The 17,001-nt window shown below is 45.4% G+C and overlaps 1 protein-coding gene across 2 annotated transcripts; it reads left to right on the forward strand.

Moving 5' to 3' along the window:
- Positions 1–759: 759 nt before the first annotated feature.
- KLK8 (kallikrein related peptidase 8) lies at positions 760–15,811 on the forward strand. 2 transcript variants are annotated; one of them, XM_051989615.1, is made up of 6 exons: positions 763–1,508; positions 1,887–1,973; positions 2,369–2,528; positions 3,483–3,739; positions 9,755–9,888; positions 11,588–15,811. In XM_051989615.1, the coding sequence occupies exons 2-6, from the start codon at positions 1,895–1,897 to the stop codon at positions 11,738–11,740; spliced, it is 783 nt and encodes a 260-aa protein (XP_051845575.1). In that variant the 5' UTR covers positions 763–1,508; positions 1,887–1,894; the 3' UTR covers positions 11,741–15,811. The 2 variants fall into 2 exon arrangements, with proteins under 2 accessions (XP_051845574.1, XP_051845575.1); XM_051989614.1 differs by lacking the exon at positions 11,588–15,811 and having other exon boundaries at positions 760–1,508; positions 1,884–1,973; positions 9,755–11,556.
- Positions 15,812–17,001: the final 1,190 nt, after the last annotated feature.

The following is a 17,001-nucleotide window of genomic DNA, read 5'->3' on the forward strand; positions in this document are numbered from 1 at the left end:
TTTATCCACCATGCTTCCCGACTCCCAAACTCTCAACAGTCTCTGATTGGCCCAGCCTGCCCTTTCCTGACACGCTCAAGGTCACTATATCCTGTTCAGTCTACCATTGAGAGAAAAGGATGGGGAGAAATGAAGAGAGAGATTTCATCTGACTAATATCGTTTTAACTAATCTATCATCTGCCTATGGGGAGAAAAAGAACAAAAAATAAAACAATCCCTCCTGCAACGAGCGTCTAGTCCGCATCCCTGTTATGTCCTGTCTTCCTAGGAAAGACGGAGGGGGGAAAGAGAGAAAAGGAAGCCATAACAAACATAGGAGCCCTGCTCTTTCTCTTCCTGCTGGGAGAGAGTCAGCAGAATCAAGGGGCTGAGGGTGGGCAAGAGGCATTCCGTGTGCACTTGGATAAATCTGCACCTCAGTTTCTTCCTCTGTAAAATGGGAATGGGGATGACCAGATGAGGAATTCTTAATCTTTTGTGTGTGTGTCACGGACTCCCTTTCTCAGAAAGAAATAAAAAATGACAATTGAAGGAAATGCGCCATTTTCGTATTAGATGGGCGAAATAGAGTTGTGTTCCTCCCCACCCCCCATCCAAGTCCACATAAGCCCTGAAATCTATCCACTTACCTACGGTCCGACCCCAGGACCCAGTGATCTCTAAGCACTCTGGGTTAAGCCAAAGTGACTGCATTAACGAGAGATTTCCGCCCCCTCTCTGCCTATTGCTGAATTTGGCTCAGAGGCAGCGGGTGTGTTGGGGAAAACCCCCCGAACTGGGCGCCGAGCAGCCTGGCTCTGTCCCAAACGGCCTGGGTGACCCGGAGTCACTCTGCCTAAGGAACCTCGATCACCTCCTCCGCTGAACACGACTAGATGGCGGGCTGGGGGCTGGGGGTGGGGAAGGAGCCGGCGCAGGTGAGGACCGTGGATCTCCAAGCGCTTTGGGGGATCCGATCTCCTCCAGCTCTGCTCGGTCCCGTCGCGAGATGGCCAGGACCTGCTCCGCCCAGTCGCTGCATCGGCGGGAGTGGAAGGGGAAACCGGGTCACGGCGCCTCCCAAACCAGCCGCCCCGGATAGCTCCACCCGCCCCTCCTGGACGTAGGTCGCCGGGCCCTCTCCTCCTCCTCCCCCGCTCCCTAATCTCCCAGTCTGACTGCGGCGGGCGCTTCTTCCTAGGCACTGGGGGTGCAGATCGCGCCCTCTTTCTCAGGGATGGAGGGAGCGACTCCAGCCCCGGTCCTCGGAGGGACCCAGGCGTCCTGATCCCCAGGGGCCTCGGACGCGGGTGAGACACGGGGTCCCGGGCCGATTCCTCGCGGAGCTGCGGTCTGCCCGGAAGAGGCGGGCGGGGCGAGGAGGGGCAGGGCGGCCTGGGTCCGCCTCCTTAAAAGGCTCGGTCCCAAGGAGTCGGTGATCTCGGGACCAAGGTACCTGAAGCATCCTCGGAAGCCCAAGGGGGGAACCAGCCGGAGCCCAGAACTCCCCCCGGAGGAGTCCCTCAGGTGAGCAAACCAAGACTGAACGGCTCCCGGCTCTCCCTTCGGGGCCTCAGGGGAAGGCCTGCTCACAGGGACCCGGCATCCTTCACTCCCGGCCACGTCGGGGACCAGACCTCTCAGCCCTCGGTTACCAAACCACCGTCCCCACGGGGGTCTGGGCAGGATGCCTCCTCTTCCACCAGGGACCAGGATGCTCCTGTTCCACCAGGGACCCAGTCACGCTGCTTCTCCAGCTCATAGCCCTTCTGTCACTCCATCTCTCATCTGTCCTTCAAGGCTAGATGTCTGGAGCTTCGTCCCTGTCCCGCCCCCTTCCCCTCCCCCCTCAGGGTTAGACTCTACCTGACCTTCCTCCTTCCCCCTCCCCCCCCAACCCAGCAGGTCTTGCCATGGGACACTCTTCAGGCTCCTGCTCCCACACCTGGAAATGCTGGCCCTTCTTCCCATTGCTCCTGACAGTCTGTACAGGTGAGAGATGGGGGGCAGGGGAGACTTCCCGGAATATTTCCCTTGTGCTTCTGAGGCGATGTGGGATGGGGCAGGAATATATGTGAACCCTGGGGGAAAACCGTGGGAGAGCTTGTGGGACCGGGAGCAGTTTGGGAGCATCTGGGACTGTGGAGAAGCTCAGAGAGCCCATGAGAACGTGTGACTGCCTGGGGAGACGGAGGGGTTGGGGGGATTTCTGAGAGGCCATACAAGGGTGTGAGTGGATCAGTCTTGGGGTGGGACGTAAGGGAAGGGACGGTGCAAATATAATCTTGTGGGGGGGCACAGGAAGCAATCTCTGTCCATATCCTTACCCCCCTCTAACTTCCTGCAGGGCAACTTAGTAACCACCTCCTTCTCCCTTGCTACTTCAGGCTCTTTCATGGCAGAGGACTCCAGGGTGCTGGGGGGAGAGCCCTGTAACCCTCATTCCCAGCCCTGGCAAGCCGGCTTGTTCCAGGGTGTAAGGCTCCTCTGTGGGGGGGTCCTGGTGGCCCCTCAGTGGATACTCACAGCAGCCCACTGTCAGAAACCGTGAGTGAGCCTGAGGCTTGGGTCCCATAGGGAGAAGGTCCTGGAGGAGAACACCTGGGTTTAAGGAGGGGGGAGAGACTGGGAGAACTTCCCGTATAAATGGTCTCTAGCTCACTGTCCCTCAGTGACAGATCCCTTTAGTGAAGGGGAGGGGGCCTTGGGACATGGGGAACGGAAGCTTTGATCGTTGAGAGGACTGATGCTGGGGATCAAGTGTCCACACGGATGCCTCAAGGCGTGGGGATTGGTTCTCTCTTAAAAAGATCCTCTGCTAATCTTCCTGGATTAAATACTTCACTGAGGTAATGGGGGAGGAAGAGCCGGAGACTCCACTGGAGGCTAAGGAAACATAGCTGGCTTTGTCCTTTAACGAGCGGCTATCTCACTAGGGAAAACGGGCACTCCCGAGGACAGATTTATGTGCTCTGTGTCTCTGTACTCGGGAATGACTTTGTTCCTTCATGCTGCTGAGGGAATGACCTACTGGAAGGGGTGACCTGGGACTGAGAGGCCTGAATCTGGAGGGCCAGCAGCTGGAATCACAATTATAGGAGTTCGTGGGGCATGGGCTAGATTTCTAGCTACGATAGATCTCTGGGGTGGTAGTGGCTAAGTGCCCAGTGATTCAGGTCCTGTGGGAGGCAGAAGCTGGGGAGGCAGCGGGAACCAAGAGGCAGGAGTGTCTCTCAAGAGGATTAGAGACTGAGCAACAAAATGTCTTCATCTTTAGGGGGTGGGGTCTGAAGAAGGCCCAGATTCCCAAGCCTCTGGGGGAGATGGGCTCACTTATCTGGATTTCTGATAGGGCTTGAGACTGGAGGTCTGGATACCTGAATTTCTGATGGGAGCAGAATAGAGGCACTAGTGGGCAGGGAATGGATGCCAGAGTCCCTGAAGGGTGGCTCCCGGGAGCATCGATACCTGGCTCATACAACCTCTCCCCATACCTACCAGGAAGTACACAGTTCGCCTGGGAGACCATAGCCTGCAGAACCCAGAAGGATCCGAGCAAGAGGTCAGAGTAGTTCGATCAATCCCACATCCTTGTCACAACGCATCCAAAAGCAACAACCACGACTTGATGCTGCTCAAACTTCAGAAACCAATCCAAGTGAACAACAATGTGAAACCCATTGGACTTCCCTCCCACTGCCCTCAGCCTGACCAGAAATGCACTGTGTCCGGTTGGGGTACCACCACCAGCCCTCGAGGTAATTCTCCAGGAGGAGGGATGATGGGATAAGAGTTAGAGCTGAAAACAGGCTCTTTAAAGTTATACCCTCCATTCTCCTCATTTTACAAATTGGGAAATTGAGGCTCCCCAGGGGGGAAATGCTTCATCTAAAGTCAAGGAACCAGGATTCAATGCCAAACCACCCAGAGTTCTTTGTGGTGCTGCTGGGACAAAGCCTCAGGAAGAACGGTGGGAATACTGGCCAAAAGGTTCCAGATTCTCAGGTATTTTAGTCTAAAGAACATAGAATGTTCCACTTGAGAGGGTCTTTGGTAACTAGAACATTGAAAATGAAAGATGCCGTATCCCCCAGGGCTTCTTACAACTTTTCCACTCGCACCCAAGAAATTTTTGTGTGACTCTAGATATAAAAGTACAGAAAATAAGTATACAAATCAGATATTTACTGATGATAAATCATAATTTCATGAGCCCCCAATTCAGTAAAGATACCTCTTTTATGGGATTGTGAACATATTAGGAAGCTGGGCTATGTAGTATGTCACAGCTGGACCAAACTTAGAAAATCAGAGATCACAGAGCTCTTAGAATAGAGATGATCAGACCCGTTTGTCCGGGAACAGAGAACAGCAGAATAGGAAAGATGGTTTGGAAGTGTGTTCCCAGCATAATGATACTAAACTAGCTTAATTTCTAATCTGGTTAATATAGCTCTAACTCACATGTGCAAAAGCTCTTGAAGCTTTAATAACTTTTAAAAGTCTGCAGGTGTCCTGACATGAAAAAGTTTGAGAATTGTCATTTTAGTCCATATTTACATATTATTTACATATTAGGAAATTAAGACTAAGGGAAGGAAATGACTTCCTCAAGATCATAAAAGAAAAGATAAATAAATCAGAGATTCTCCTTTCTTCTCTTTTCTCTTTCCTTCCTTCCTTCCTTTTTTATCCTTTCCTCCTTTTTTCTTTTGTCTTTTCCTTCCTTCCTTCCTTCCTTCCTTCCTTCCTTCCTTCCTTCCTTCCTTCCTTCCTTCCTTCCTTCCTTCCTTCCTTCCTTCCTTTCTTCTTTCCTTCCTTCTTTCTTCCTTCCTTCCTTCTTTCCTTTCTTCTCTCCCTCCTGCCCTCCTTCTCTTAGGTACTTTGGGAAAAAGACCTCACAGTCTCATGAAGCATCAAGGCTAACACATCTGGAAGAGTGTTGTTTTTAGGAGATGTCCAGCCTTGAAGATGGACAAGAGCTTCTTGGGTTTAAATCCCATCTCTGACAAATACCTTGAGGCTATGAACAGGTCATCTAACATATCATATTCCAGGGTCTCTGAGATGCTTAGTTATACTTGAACTGTTGCTCCGTGTTTCTACACTAGTATTTCTTTACAAGAATGAAATCACAGGTATGGACTTGAGGAACCCTTGTTATTGTTGTTAAGGAGAACTCAGAGTCACATTTGACTGTGTGAACGCACAGATGCTGATCATGGAGCACTTTTGGAAAACTACTGGTGTGGATTTGCCATTTCCTTCTCCAGTATGTCCCCATTTTGCAGATGAATAATGGAGGGCTAAGTTCACACCCTACCTCTACCACTTACCAGCTGTGTGACCCTGAGAAAATCAGTCACCTTTTCTAAATTCTGGGCAAGTGTCTAAGACTAAACTCATAGAAAGAATGGGGTCAGGAAGGAAGAATTAATGGTCCTGAGAAAATATTTGACATGATGACATCTTGCTTACTTGATCCTTGTGATCCAGTTTGATCTTCTTGACAATTTTGGAACGTAGGCAATATTATTTGTATTTGTATTTTATAGCTGAGGAAACTGAAGTTCACAGAGTGACTTTCCAAACAGCCAGTAGGTGACAGAATTCAATTACAAATCACATCTGTTGACTTTAATTAATTTATTTAATTAAATTAATTAATATATTATATTACACATGATATAATAATATTATATATATTTATTTTTATATTATATATATTATGTGTTATATATAATATAATATTATATATTAAATAATTTATTTCATTTAATTCAGGTAGATACTATGTGAGTATCTACCTGTGTCAGGCACTGGGTGAGATATTGGGAATACAGACACAAAAACGACAATTTCCACGTCATGTCTCAGACACTCACTAGCTGTAGAAATCTGGACAAGTCCCTTCACTGTTTGTCTCAGTTTTATCATCTGTATAATGGGATAATAAGTAGTCCCTACTACTCCGAGTTTTTGTGAGGATCAAATACAATAATATTTTCAAAGTGTTTTGGAAATATTAATGCTCTCTCTCTCTATTTTAGCTATTATTGTTATTGGTGTTATTTTATCTTGTAAACTGAAGCAAATGAGACTTAAGTGGACTCCTGTAGAATAAGTCAAGAAAACTTCAACTTTTCAAACCAATGAAAAAATAAGTATGATAGAATTGGTGATGGAAGATAGCTTTATGACAAATAGGGTCATGGTTTAGAATTCAAAAATCTCTCACTGAGCTGAAATGATGGACTGGAACTTATAAAGTGAAATTTTATAGGGATAAATGTCAAATCTTAATCCAACCTAGCTATGTGATCCTGAGCAAGTCACTTAACCCCATTTGCCTCAGTTCCTCATCTAATGAAATAAGCTGAAGAAGAAAATAACAAATCACTTCACTATCTCTGCCAAGAAAATCCCAAACAGGGTCAAGAAAAATCTAACACAATTAATTAACTTATCAACCACAACAACAATCAAGTCTTGGATTCAGTTAAACATCCACACCCACACCCACCCATATAGGCACACAAGGAACAAACAACAACCACACAAAACAAATCACTGAGAGAATCATAGATTTTTAAAGTCAGAAGAGCTCTCAGCAGCCATAAAGTCCAAAACTAACCTATTGTACTAACAACTGCTACTGATTATTTACTACTACTACTACTATTATTACTACCACCACTATTGCCTTTACTACTACTACGGTCTACTATTTACAAATGCTACTTATTACTTATCCTATGACCCTCATCATTACTTCTCCCTCCCAATATTACTAACAATTACTCCTATTACTTACTATTAACAATTGTTATCAACTAATTTCTACTGCTATTACTACTGTCGCCATTGCTGTTGCTACTACTACTGGAGCTTATTATTATTGCCTCTTATTAACCCTTGGTTAATCTATTGCTTGTTCAGTCTCTTCTGGAAGACCTCAAGTTCTTTTGAAACTTCCCTTCTCATTCTAGGGCAGTGCTAATTGTTGGGAAATTTTTCCGGACATAGGATTTGAATCTATCTTTTTGCATCTCTTGATGGAACAAGCCAAACAAATCCCTCTTCCCTGTTCCAACTTTTTTTTTTGTCCTCCACTATATCATTGTTTTTTCTAAAACATGATGCTCAGAACTGAACACTAGATGTGTTCTGGCATTTCCTATGCCTGGAAGCCAAAATTAATGGGGCTAGAAATCACATTAGCCTTTTTGGCTGCCATATTGATTTTGTAATTAATTGATTTTTCCCCCTTGGATTTTTTTAAAATCCAAATTGTTGTCTCACCATGACTTCCTCACCTTATTTAGGCAATATTGGCTTTTTTGAACCCCAAGGCTTTATATTTAATTACAGTAACCTTCATCTTCTTTGTAATTTCTTTATAAATAGTACAATAGGTAGGGCACTAGACTTGGAGTCAGGAAGATCTGAGTTCAAATTTGACCTCAGATATTTTTTTCTCTGTGTCCCTGAACAAATTGATTCAATTTCCTGACCCATAATAATGGAGATAATAATAATATAAATTTCTCTGGGGTTGTTGTGATAATAAAATTAGATAATATCATAAAGTGTTTTATCACTTTATATGCTTATGTTGATGATTTGTAATATTAATAATAATGGTTAAGATTTACATAGCACCCACAATGTGCCAGATAATGTACTAAGAACTTTACAATTACTTGATTCTTAAAACAATCCTATGGGAGAGTGCTAATATTATCTTCATTTTACAATTAAATAAATTGAAGAAAACAGAATAAAGTGATTTGTCCAGGTTCACACAGTTAGCAAATGCCTGAGATCAGATTTTAATTCAGTTCTGCTTGATTCCAGTTCCAGTGCTATCCACTGTGCCACCTAGCTGCTTTAATAGTAGCAGCAGCAATAGTAGTAGCAGCAACAATAGTAGTAGCAGTAGTAGGTAAGTAATTGGTAACGATTGTTAGTGACAAGTAGCAGGAGTCATTAGTAGTATTAGGGGTGGTGATAGTGGTAGTGGTAATGATGGGTGGTAGTAGCTGGGTAAGTTAATAGTAGATAGTAGAAGGGACAATGGTGGAGGTGTGGTGGTTGGTAGTAGTAGCAGTAAAGGTAATGGTGGGGTAGTAATAATTTTAATAGTAGCATTTGCTAGTAGTAGGCAGCAGTGGTTGTCGTTAGTAGGAAGAGAAGTTGTAGTACAAGTAGTAACAGCAGCAGTATTCAGCACCATTTCCTGGCTTATAAAGATTTTTTGACAGCCTGAGGGTATCATCCGATTTTTCAGACATCCTTCCCAACTTTGTGTTATCTGCAAATTTGGTGAGCCCCTTAGGGAAGGCTTAGGGAGACCTCATTTTATGTGATGAATACTGGTATTTACTTAACTAAGCCAATGAGAAGCTATAATGTGACATAGAACAAAAGGTTCATTGAATCTTGAAATGCCTAACGAGGAGCAAAGTAGCTGCCAGGTTGGGGGGAGTTCTGAAACCCCCTCTTTACTCTTCTCTGGTCACTCCCTTGTAGCATGTGCTGTTCTGGAGAGATATATTTTAGGATGGAAATTCTGGAGCAAAAGGGAAGCAGGGCACAAAGAAAGTGACTGAAGTAAGAATGTTTGACCTGGAGAAGAAAATAAACAGGGAGAGTGAGGAGAGGAAATGAAGGGAAAGGGAAAAGAAAGGGGAGTGGAGGAAATGTGAGGGGAGAAGAGGAGAGAGGAAAAGAAGGGAAGAGAGGAGGAGTGAGAAAAAGGGAAAAGAGGGAAGGAAAGGGTAAGGAGAAATGAAGGGTGGAGAGGAGAAAGGAAGAGAAGAGGGGGAAGAAAAGACAACTGTGGGGTTAGAAAAAGCTAATATACACAAAGTGGAGATAGAAGTAGTAATGGAAGTAGAAAGAGACAAGAAGAGCAGAGCTGGAGTATCTGTGAGTCAGAAAATTCTTCCAAAGATTCGATTTTAGAATATTCTAAGTAAAGCTCAGCATTCACTTCACTGGATGGAGAAATCGAAATGGGAAGATGAAAGAACAATTTTGTTTGCCAAGTAAAAGAAGGCAGCTGAGTAAAGTGTCTGGAATAGAAGTTCTACCACAGAATGGAAGAAACTTCTATCCAGAAAATGATCCCCCCAACTCCCATTTATTTACCATATTTTGGAGGGAACAACATTATTCTGGTTCTATCACTGGAATCTGCTCTTCGACCCTATTATCTCCATTTAGAGACCTCTCAAGTCTCATTAGAATTGTACTTTTTTAAAACCTTTTTTTTTAATTTTTCCACCTTTCCCTCTGCACTTTGACCTTTCACCTGGACTTTATTCCTCTTGAGAGAATCAACCATCTTATTAGGATTTTCAAATTTTATGTTTATTTTTTCCTTCTTCCTGAATCAATTTTAATTCCACATTTGCCAAACTGGGAAATCTCTTGTTAAATTTGTGAAAATTCATTGAAAAATTTTGGAGCAAATCCCAGTATACTTTTATTTTCTTTCCCTGTAAGTGCTTTTATCTCATATTATTCATTCACAAATTTGAGCCTTTTAAAACTTAGATTTATTCATTTCTTCGATCTCCATTCATCACCAAAGACAAGGAACTTAGAAGGGTGAGAGTAGACTTGTCTTTATCTATCAAGCTAGTTGCCTGAAGAATTGCACTTTACAAGAGCAGTAAAGTCTCCAATTGCAAATCTTTCGGATGTTGCCGTTATGTTTGTGAATTTTCCATCACTAATCAACCTTTTCTCCCTAACCCCACCCCCAGAGAACTTTCCTGACGTCCTACACTGTGCAGATCTGACCATCTGGTCCCAGAGTCAATGTGAGAAGGCGTACCCAGGCAAGATTTCAGATGGCATGGTGTGTGCAGGAAGCAACACCGGTTCGGACACCTGTCAGGTCAGGGCCCCCAGGGAAGGAGTTGGTTGTGGGGATGCCGTGATTGGGGTTGGATGCGGGGACATGAGGAAGCAGAGAAGCATAGCAAGTACCATGGGTCAGTGGCAGGAGTCCTTGATTGGATTCATAGACCCCTACAAGCCCTTTGGCCAATCTCTTCATTGTACAGATCAAGAAACAGAGACTCAGAGAGCTAAAGTGATTTTCTTGCATCATATAAGTAGTAAGTGAACAACCACAGGATTTAAACCCAGGGCTTTTGGATCTACATCAGTGCTATATGTACTGTTTTATAACTAGAGGATCTTGCCACTGGAAAGGACTTTGGAAATCACAGCTTTTTTTTGGGTGGGATGTTGTTTGTTTAGTCATTTTTCACTCTTGTCTGACTTTTCCTTTTCTCATTAGGGATTCCTTGGCAATGATACTGGAAGGGTTTGCCATTTCCTTCTCTAGCTCATTTTACAGATGAGGAAAACGAGGCACACAGGGTAAAGTGACTTATCTAGGATAGGATCTAGTAAGTGTCTGAGACTGGTTTTTGAACTCGGATCTTCCTGACTCCAGGCCCAATGCTCTGTGGGAATGGGCTAAGGAAGGGCGCCTGATCACTGTAAGTTAATGACAGGACCTGGGCTTTAAACCCAAGATTCCAGTTCTCTGCTTCTTTCTACTAAATCAGACCTCCTCCCAAAGCCAGACCAAAGTCAGGTTTTGGTTCTCACCATCTGGGTGCCACTGTCTTTTTCTCAGCCTCAGTTTCCTCATCTGTAAAATAAGAGGACAGGGCCAGATGATCTCTATGATCCCTTCTAGGTATCCCTAGTACCTAGAGTTTCCCTCCGGATCCCCAGTAGAATGTGAAGAGTGAGAAAGGGGTTTTAAGAGAAAGCCAGGAGCTCTTCCCCCTCATCTTGTTTAAAGGCCACGTCTTCTAGATGCAAAAGGGGTTTGGGAAGGATCTTTACAGTAAGTGGACTGGGGAGCCATTATTTCTTCTAATTAGAATTTATGTCCCGGGTTGTGGCCACTCCCCTCCCCTGGGACTGGAGGAGGGGAGTCGGGAATATCCTCTTCCTAATTGGCGGGGACTGGGCCAGTGTTCCAAAAGTTAAGGCCGGGCTTGACAAGTGAAAGTTAAATCCTGCTAGCCGGAATAAAAACCAGGGAGGGCAGTGTTTTCTCCCCGGGCTAAGGCAGCGAGGTGGGTGGCAAAGTGAATAGAGCCCTGGGAATCAGGAAGGTTCATCTTCATGAGATCAAATCAGGCCTCAGACACTAACTGGGTGACTCTGGGCAAGTCAGTTGATCTTGTTCGCCTCAGTCTCCTCCAATGAGCTGGAGAAGGAAATGGCAAATCACTCCAGAATCTGCCAAAACAAACAAACTAACAAACAAACAACAAAACAAAAAACAAAATAAGATGGGATCGCAAAGTCAGGGACCATTGAAATGACTGAACAACAACACTGAGGAGTTGTTAGGTTTCCTTGGAAGAAAGAGGGATCTTCTGTGAAAGACATCCCTTTAAGCATCCGTTTTCTCGTCAAAGCCGAGGCAGGAATCTGGAAGGAAGCCACGGAACTTATGGAATCTCTCTTCTCTCCCTCCTCCTCCCCAATGCCCCTCTGCTGGCCCAGAATTCCCTTGTGGTTAGCTACCAAGACTCAGGCTGTTTCCTCTCCTTTCTCTCATTCAGGGTGACTCAGGGGGCCCACTGGTGTGCGAAGGAGTCCTCCAGGGCATCACGTCATGGGGCGCAGACCCCTGTGGGAGACAGGATAAGCCAGGCGTCTACAGCAGTGTCTGCCGCTATACGCAGTGGATTAAGAAGTTCATCAACGCTAACTGAGCCCGCGGCAGGGGTGGGGCGGGAGGGAGGCGGGAGGGGGGGTGGGCTGGGGTGGAAGGGGGATCCTTCTCCCTCAATAAACGAACAGCCCCGGCCCGCGCTCCCCCTAGACCTGCCTGCCAAGCGTCTGGTCCACGGAGACGAGCTGGACAGAGGCCCGGCTCTGGGGCTCTCCAAGGCGCGTGTGCACCTCTCTCAATTTCTCTTCCTCCGCGGTTCCTTCCTCTAGGCTTGGCTTGAGGGGACAGAGGGAGTGTTCAGTGATTGGCAACCGTGTCCGCGATTCTCCATTATTTCCCTGTTCCTCCCTCGGGTCCGCCCTTCGCGTCTCTGTGGCCATTCCTTCTCCTGGCTCGGCGCCGTGTCCCCCCAGCACTGTCCCCTCTGCACCATTCTGGGCTTTTTCTCAATCTCTGAAGTTCGGGCAGTCCCCGTTCCCCACCCCCGATGTCACCCCCTTTCTCCTATCTGCTCTGTCTCTCCCCCAGCGCCTTACTCTTAAACGCGCGCTTTGCTGTTTCCCTGAGCTTTCCCTTCCCTCGCCCCCCTGCCCCCCGCGCCAGTCCGAAGTCTGCGGGTCTCCTCTCCCCTCGACCTCGGGTCTCTTCCCCTCGCCCTCAGGCCTCCCGCGGCCGGAGTCTGTGGCTAAGGGAACCGTGCCCCGCCCCAGTGGCCCTTGCTTTCCCTCCTGGCACAATCTTTCCCAATCGCTCCCGGAGCCTGGGCGGAGGGAGCACATCCTCTCGGGCGGGGCCCGGAGGAGGGTGGAGTCCCCGGGAGCAGCCACGGGACCGGAGACCCAGGAGCGCTCGGACCCTTCCCTCAGACGGACGGATGCGCCAATCGGGCAAAAAGGGTCCGACTTTCGCCTAGGCTTCTCTCAGGAGTCTCAGGACAGGGCTCGCGAGCACCCTCCCCAAAGTCTCCTGTGCTGTTTTCCCTTAGTCTCGGGCCTGCCCCAGCCCTCCAGCCTTCATCCTCTCTTTCCGAGCACCTAAGCGTTCTGGAGCCTCCCTTAAACCACGTCCTCCTCCCCAGCCCCTCAGCCTGGCGTTCTAGAGCCTCCCCAAGCGGGGCCCTGCCCGTGCAAACGGCCTATCCCTGCTTCCGCGGCCGTTCTATTCCCGCCCACCCGACCTGTAGACTCTCCCCTACCTCCCCAGTCCCTTCACGGCTCCCGAGTTCCACCCTCCGCGTCTTTCCTCCACTCCCGTGTCCCCAATCCATTAAGTCAGGCCCTCCCTGCCAGATTCTCCGCTCCAGGCTGGCCCTTAGCTCCCAATCACGTCCACACTTGGCTCGGATGGTCTCCAAAGCAATCCCTTAGCCCATTTTCCCCTAATCCCCTTCCCTGAATCCTCAGGCTTTCAGTCTTTCGACCCCTCTAGCCTTCTAGTTCTTCCTCAAAAGCCCTTTCCTTCCCGACCGGTCCCAGCCTCCACCCTCGCCAGTTCCCACCGCAGAATTATGGTTCTGCCACCTGACCTAACCCACGCACGGAGCATCTGGTCGCCCCACCCCATCCCAGGAAGTTCTTGTCCCGCCCCTTTTCTCTTTGAGCCAAAACCCTGGACCCACAGACTGGGATCTTGGCATCTTGAGCCACTTGGGTTTAGGAAGATGCTAAATCTCAGAGAAGTCTGGGACCTGGCGAACCATCGCCTCGCTCCTCAATGAGCCTGGGAGCCGATGGTTCTTAAAGGATAATAGTCTGGGGTTCCCAGAAAAAGGGTCAGGGGGATCTCTTTAAATACTCACATTCACCTGATCATCACAATTTATCTGCAAAATAGATTCTAAGAGAGGTTATTATTGTTATTCAGTCATTTTGGACGTTGTGATCCTGTGGAGCGTACTGTCGATGAGACTTTCTTAGCAAAGATGCTGGAGTGTTTTGCCATTTTCTTTTCCAATGGAAAAGGGTTAAATGACTTGCCCAGAGTCACCAGGCTAGTAACTATCTGAGTCAGAATTTGAAATCCGATCTTCCTGACTGTGCCCAGCACTCTATCCACCGAGCCTCCTGGCTGCCCTCTGTGTAGAGATTATTATCCCCAGTTTTGACTGTTAAGTGAGGTGCCGCACTTACTAGGTGTGTGTGATATTAGGCAAGCCTGTTTGCCTCAGTTTCCTCATCTTGCTAGATGAGTTTCAGAAGGAAATGGCAAATCACTCCATTCTTTGCCAAGAAAACCCTAAATAGGATAACAAAAGACTACTACATGGCTGATATTATGCAACCACCATACCTCCCCCCCCCCCATTTTAAAATTGAGAAAATGGAAACAAAGTAACTTCTAGATTTAGCTTTTAAGAGAGAAATTCAGGTGTGCTGACTCGGAATCTGTCCATGGTCCTTTCTTAGAGCACTGGATTCTTGAATCTTTATTATGTTTTATTCTCTCTCTCTCTCTCTCTCCCCCCAAAGCCCAAATGTTTTAAATGCATTCATATTCAAACCTGGAAGAGACCTTAAAATTCAACCCTCTTATTTTGTGGGATGATTAAACCAAGACTCGCTTTCCAGAACTTGCAGTGATAAAAATTTGAAGAGTTAAGATTTGTGCCCAGTTCTGACATCAAACCCAGGGCCTGCAAAAAAGTTTATTGAAAGGAAAAAAAAATCTTAGCTGATGAGTGCTGAATTTGCACCTGGATTCAAATCCCAACTCAGCTGCTTAATAGTTGCGTGACTCTGGACAAGTAACTTTACTACTATGACCTTCATTTTGTTCATTTGGTGGGATTCAATGACCTCTTCCTATGATATATTTTTGGTTGCCCAGGTATTTGTATCTCACCAGCTGAAGCTGAGTATAGCTAATGAGCCCCCATCACTGTGACTCTTCTCAAGATCAGCAGTTGTTGCCAACCATGGATCAGATAGATATTATTAAAATAATGTGGTAAGAATAGTTGGTGCAAAACATCTCCAAACTCTATGGCATGCTGTGCCATAAGTACATATGGAGTCATTATAAGCTGATGATGCATGTGGTAAAGCGGGATATCTCAAGATTTCTGCAAGTCCCTTTGTGAGAGTCATCAAGGTGTTCCTTGTCAATAAATTGCAGTCTTCTTCCTTGTAGAGTTCTAAGCACGGTGAGTTTATCTCTGATTTCCCCTGCAGATGCTGCTTTCAGTTAGTACTGCTCTTGGGTCAGTATTAGGATCCCCAAAAGAAGTCTAAATCATTGGATTCTGATATAAAAAGATCATTTTTCTGGTTAAAGAAGAAGAGACAGAGGCTTAACGCTGATCCTTTCTGGGAGTGATTCCCTATCAGTGGCTTGGCTGAAACTATTCTCCCCTCTAAGCTTCTAGAAACTCAAAGCATTGGGTTTGGAACTGGACTGCCTTATTGAAGACCCAAAGGGTATGACAAGGTGAAAATTATATCACAGTCTTTGAGTAATTGATTCAATAGAGATGGTTTTACTTGATAAAAGTATCAGGGCTAGAGTGTTTTGACTGTTGCTATAAGTATGGATGGGTTAATTGACTCAATAGAGCACCACACATACATATTTTTTTCACCCTACTCTAATTTCCCATTGAGAGGCAGCAGGTTATAGTGGATAGAGAGTAGGTCTTGGAATCAGGAGTTGAAGTCCTGATTTTGACACCCCCTGTTTGTTTGATCATGGGAGATCATTTAATATCTCAGAAAACCAAGCCACTCTCTTCTGATACATGAGGGAAGTCTGAAAGATAAAACAGGGGCAGCTAGGTGATGCGTGGATAGAGCACCAACCCTGAAGTCAGGAGACCCTGAGTTCAAATCTGCCTTACCTGGGCAAGTCACTTAACCTCAATTGCCTCAGGAAAAAAAAATCGAATAAAAAAAAAAAACAATAACAATGCAGTCACAGTCCTACAGAATGATGTATAGACAAAGGTACCCTAAGTTGTCCCTTTGTCAAAGATTCCTTTATAAATCAAAAAATTAAGTAGAATCAATTGACAAAGCAATTGTGATAATATGTGATTATACATGCAACAACTCATACCTCTAGGTGTCCCCTTTTCTTGATAAAATAACTGAAAGAATAAAAAAAAATTACCTACCAACATTTGTTAAGTTTCTCTTATTTGCCAGGTACTGCATTAAGTGCTGGAGACACAAATGCAATCAAGCACATTTCTGCCCTTAAGGAAGGAGAGAAAGAAAGAACAAGAGGTGAAAAATGGAGAATTAGGCAAAGAGAAATTATAGACCACAATAAACACCAATGTGAGACATAAAAGTAAAGAAACATGTTGAGAAAAAGATAATAATGCAAAGAAGTCCTCTTACTTTAGCTCTAGGCCCCTATACATCATTCTGTAGGAGGCAACTGCAATGATTCTCCTCCCTTAGGGACCTCAGAAGCATTTTTTTTTCATTTAGAAGCTTTGTTTTATTTTTTATTCACATGAATCTTAAGAACCAGATGGAGAATTTCAAAATTTAACAAATTTTTTTTCTTTTTCAAATTATTTTATTTGAAGAAGCAGAATAAGAAAAACAGAAAAGAAATCCAAAACAAAATGAAATGAAACAAAGGAGAACATTGTCATATGAGAAGAATTTTTTATATAGAACAAGTTTTCTTTTCTAGGTATCTGTAGGAAGAGAGATACACAGAGACACAGAAACTAGGAGAGAGCCTCAGGAGTTTTAGGATGCTGGCAGAAGAACAGCTGGGGGAGGGTGATAGGAGTGGTTCTGTGTAGGCTCCTGAGGGCCTATCCAGTCTCTTTCCCAACACTCATTTCCTGAGTCGCTTTTTCCTATTACATTTGGGGATTAGGGCAGCTGAGCCATCATGGCAGGACGTCAACAGTGGTTAACAATAGATCTGTAGTCTATTGCAATCTCTGTTCCAAGCTGATGTTGCTTTATAATAGCAAACAGAAGCAAGAAGTAGAATTTCCAGACTGATACTAATTCAACTACTGTTCTAGGACTGTTTATTTTGGAAAGTGGGAGAAATCATGAGCAAGAAAAGACCTCTTTCTCTCCCCCCTCCTTTTTTTTAGATAATAATTTTTATTTTCAAAATACATGCAAAGATAGTTTTCAACATTCACCCTTGCAAAACCTTGTGTTCCAAATTTTTCTCTTTCCCTTCTTCTACCCTCACCTCTTGACAGCAAGTAATCCAATATGTGTTAAATGAGTACAGTTCTTCTATATATATTTCCACATTTATCATGCTGCACAAGAAAAATAAGATCAAAAAAGAAAAAAAAAGAAAGAAAACAAAAAAATCAAGCAA

Source organism: Antechinus flavipes, chromosome 3, assembly GCF_016432865.1.
Source record: "Antechinus flavipes isolate AdamAnt ecotype Samford, QLD, Australia chromosome 3, AdamAnt_v2, whole genome shotgun sequence".
Lineage (NCBI taxonomy): Eukaryota > Metazoa > Chordata > Mammalia > Dasyuromorphia > Dasyuridae > Antechinus > Antechinus flavipes.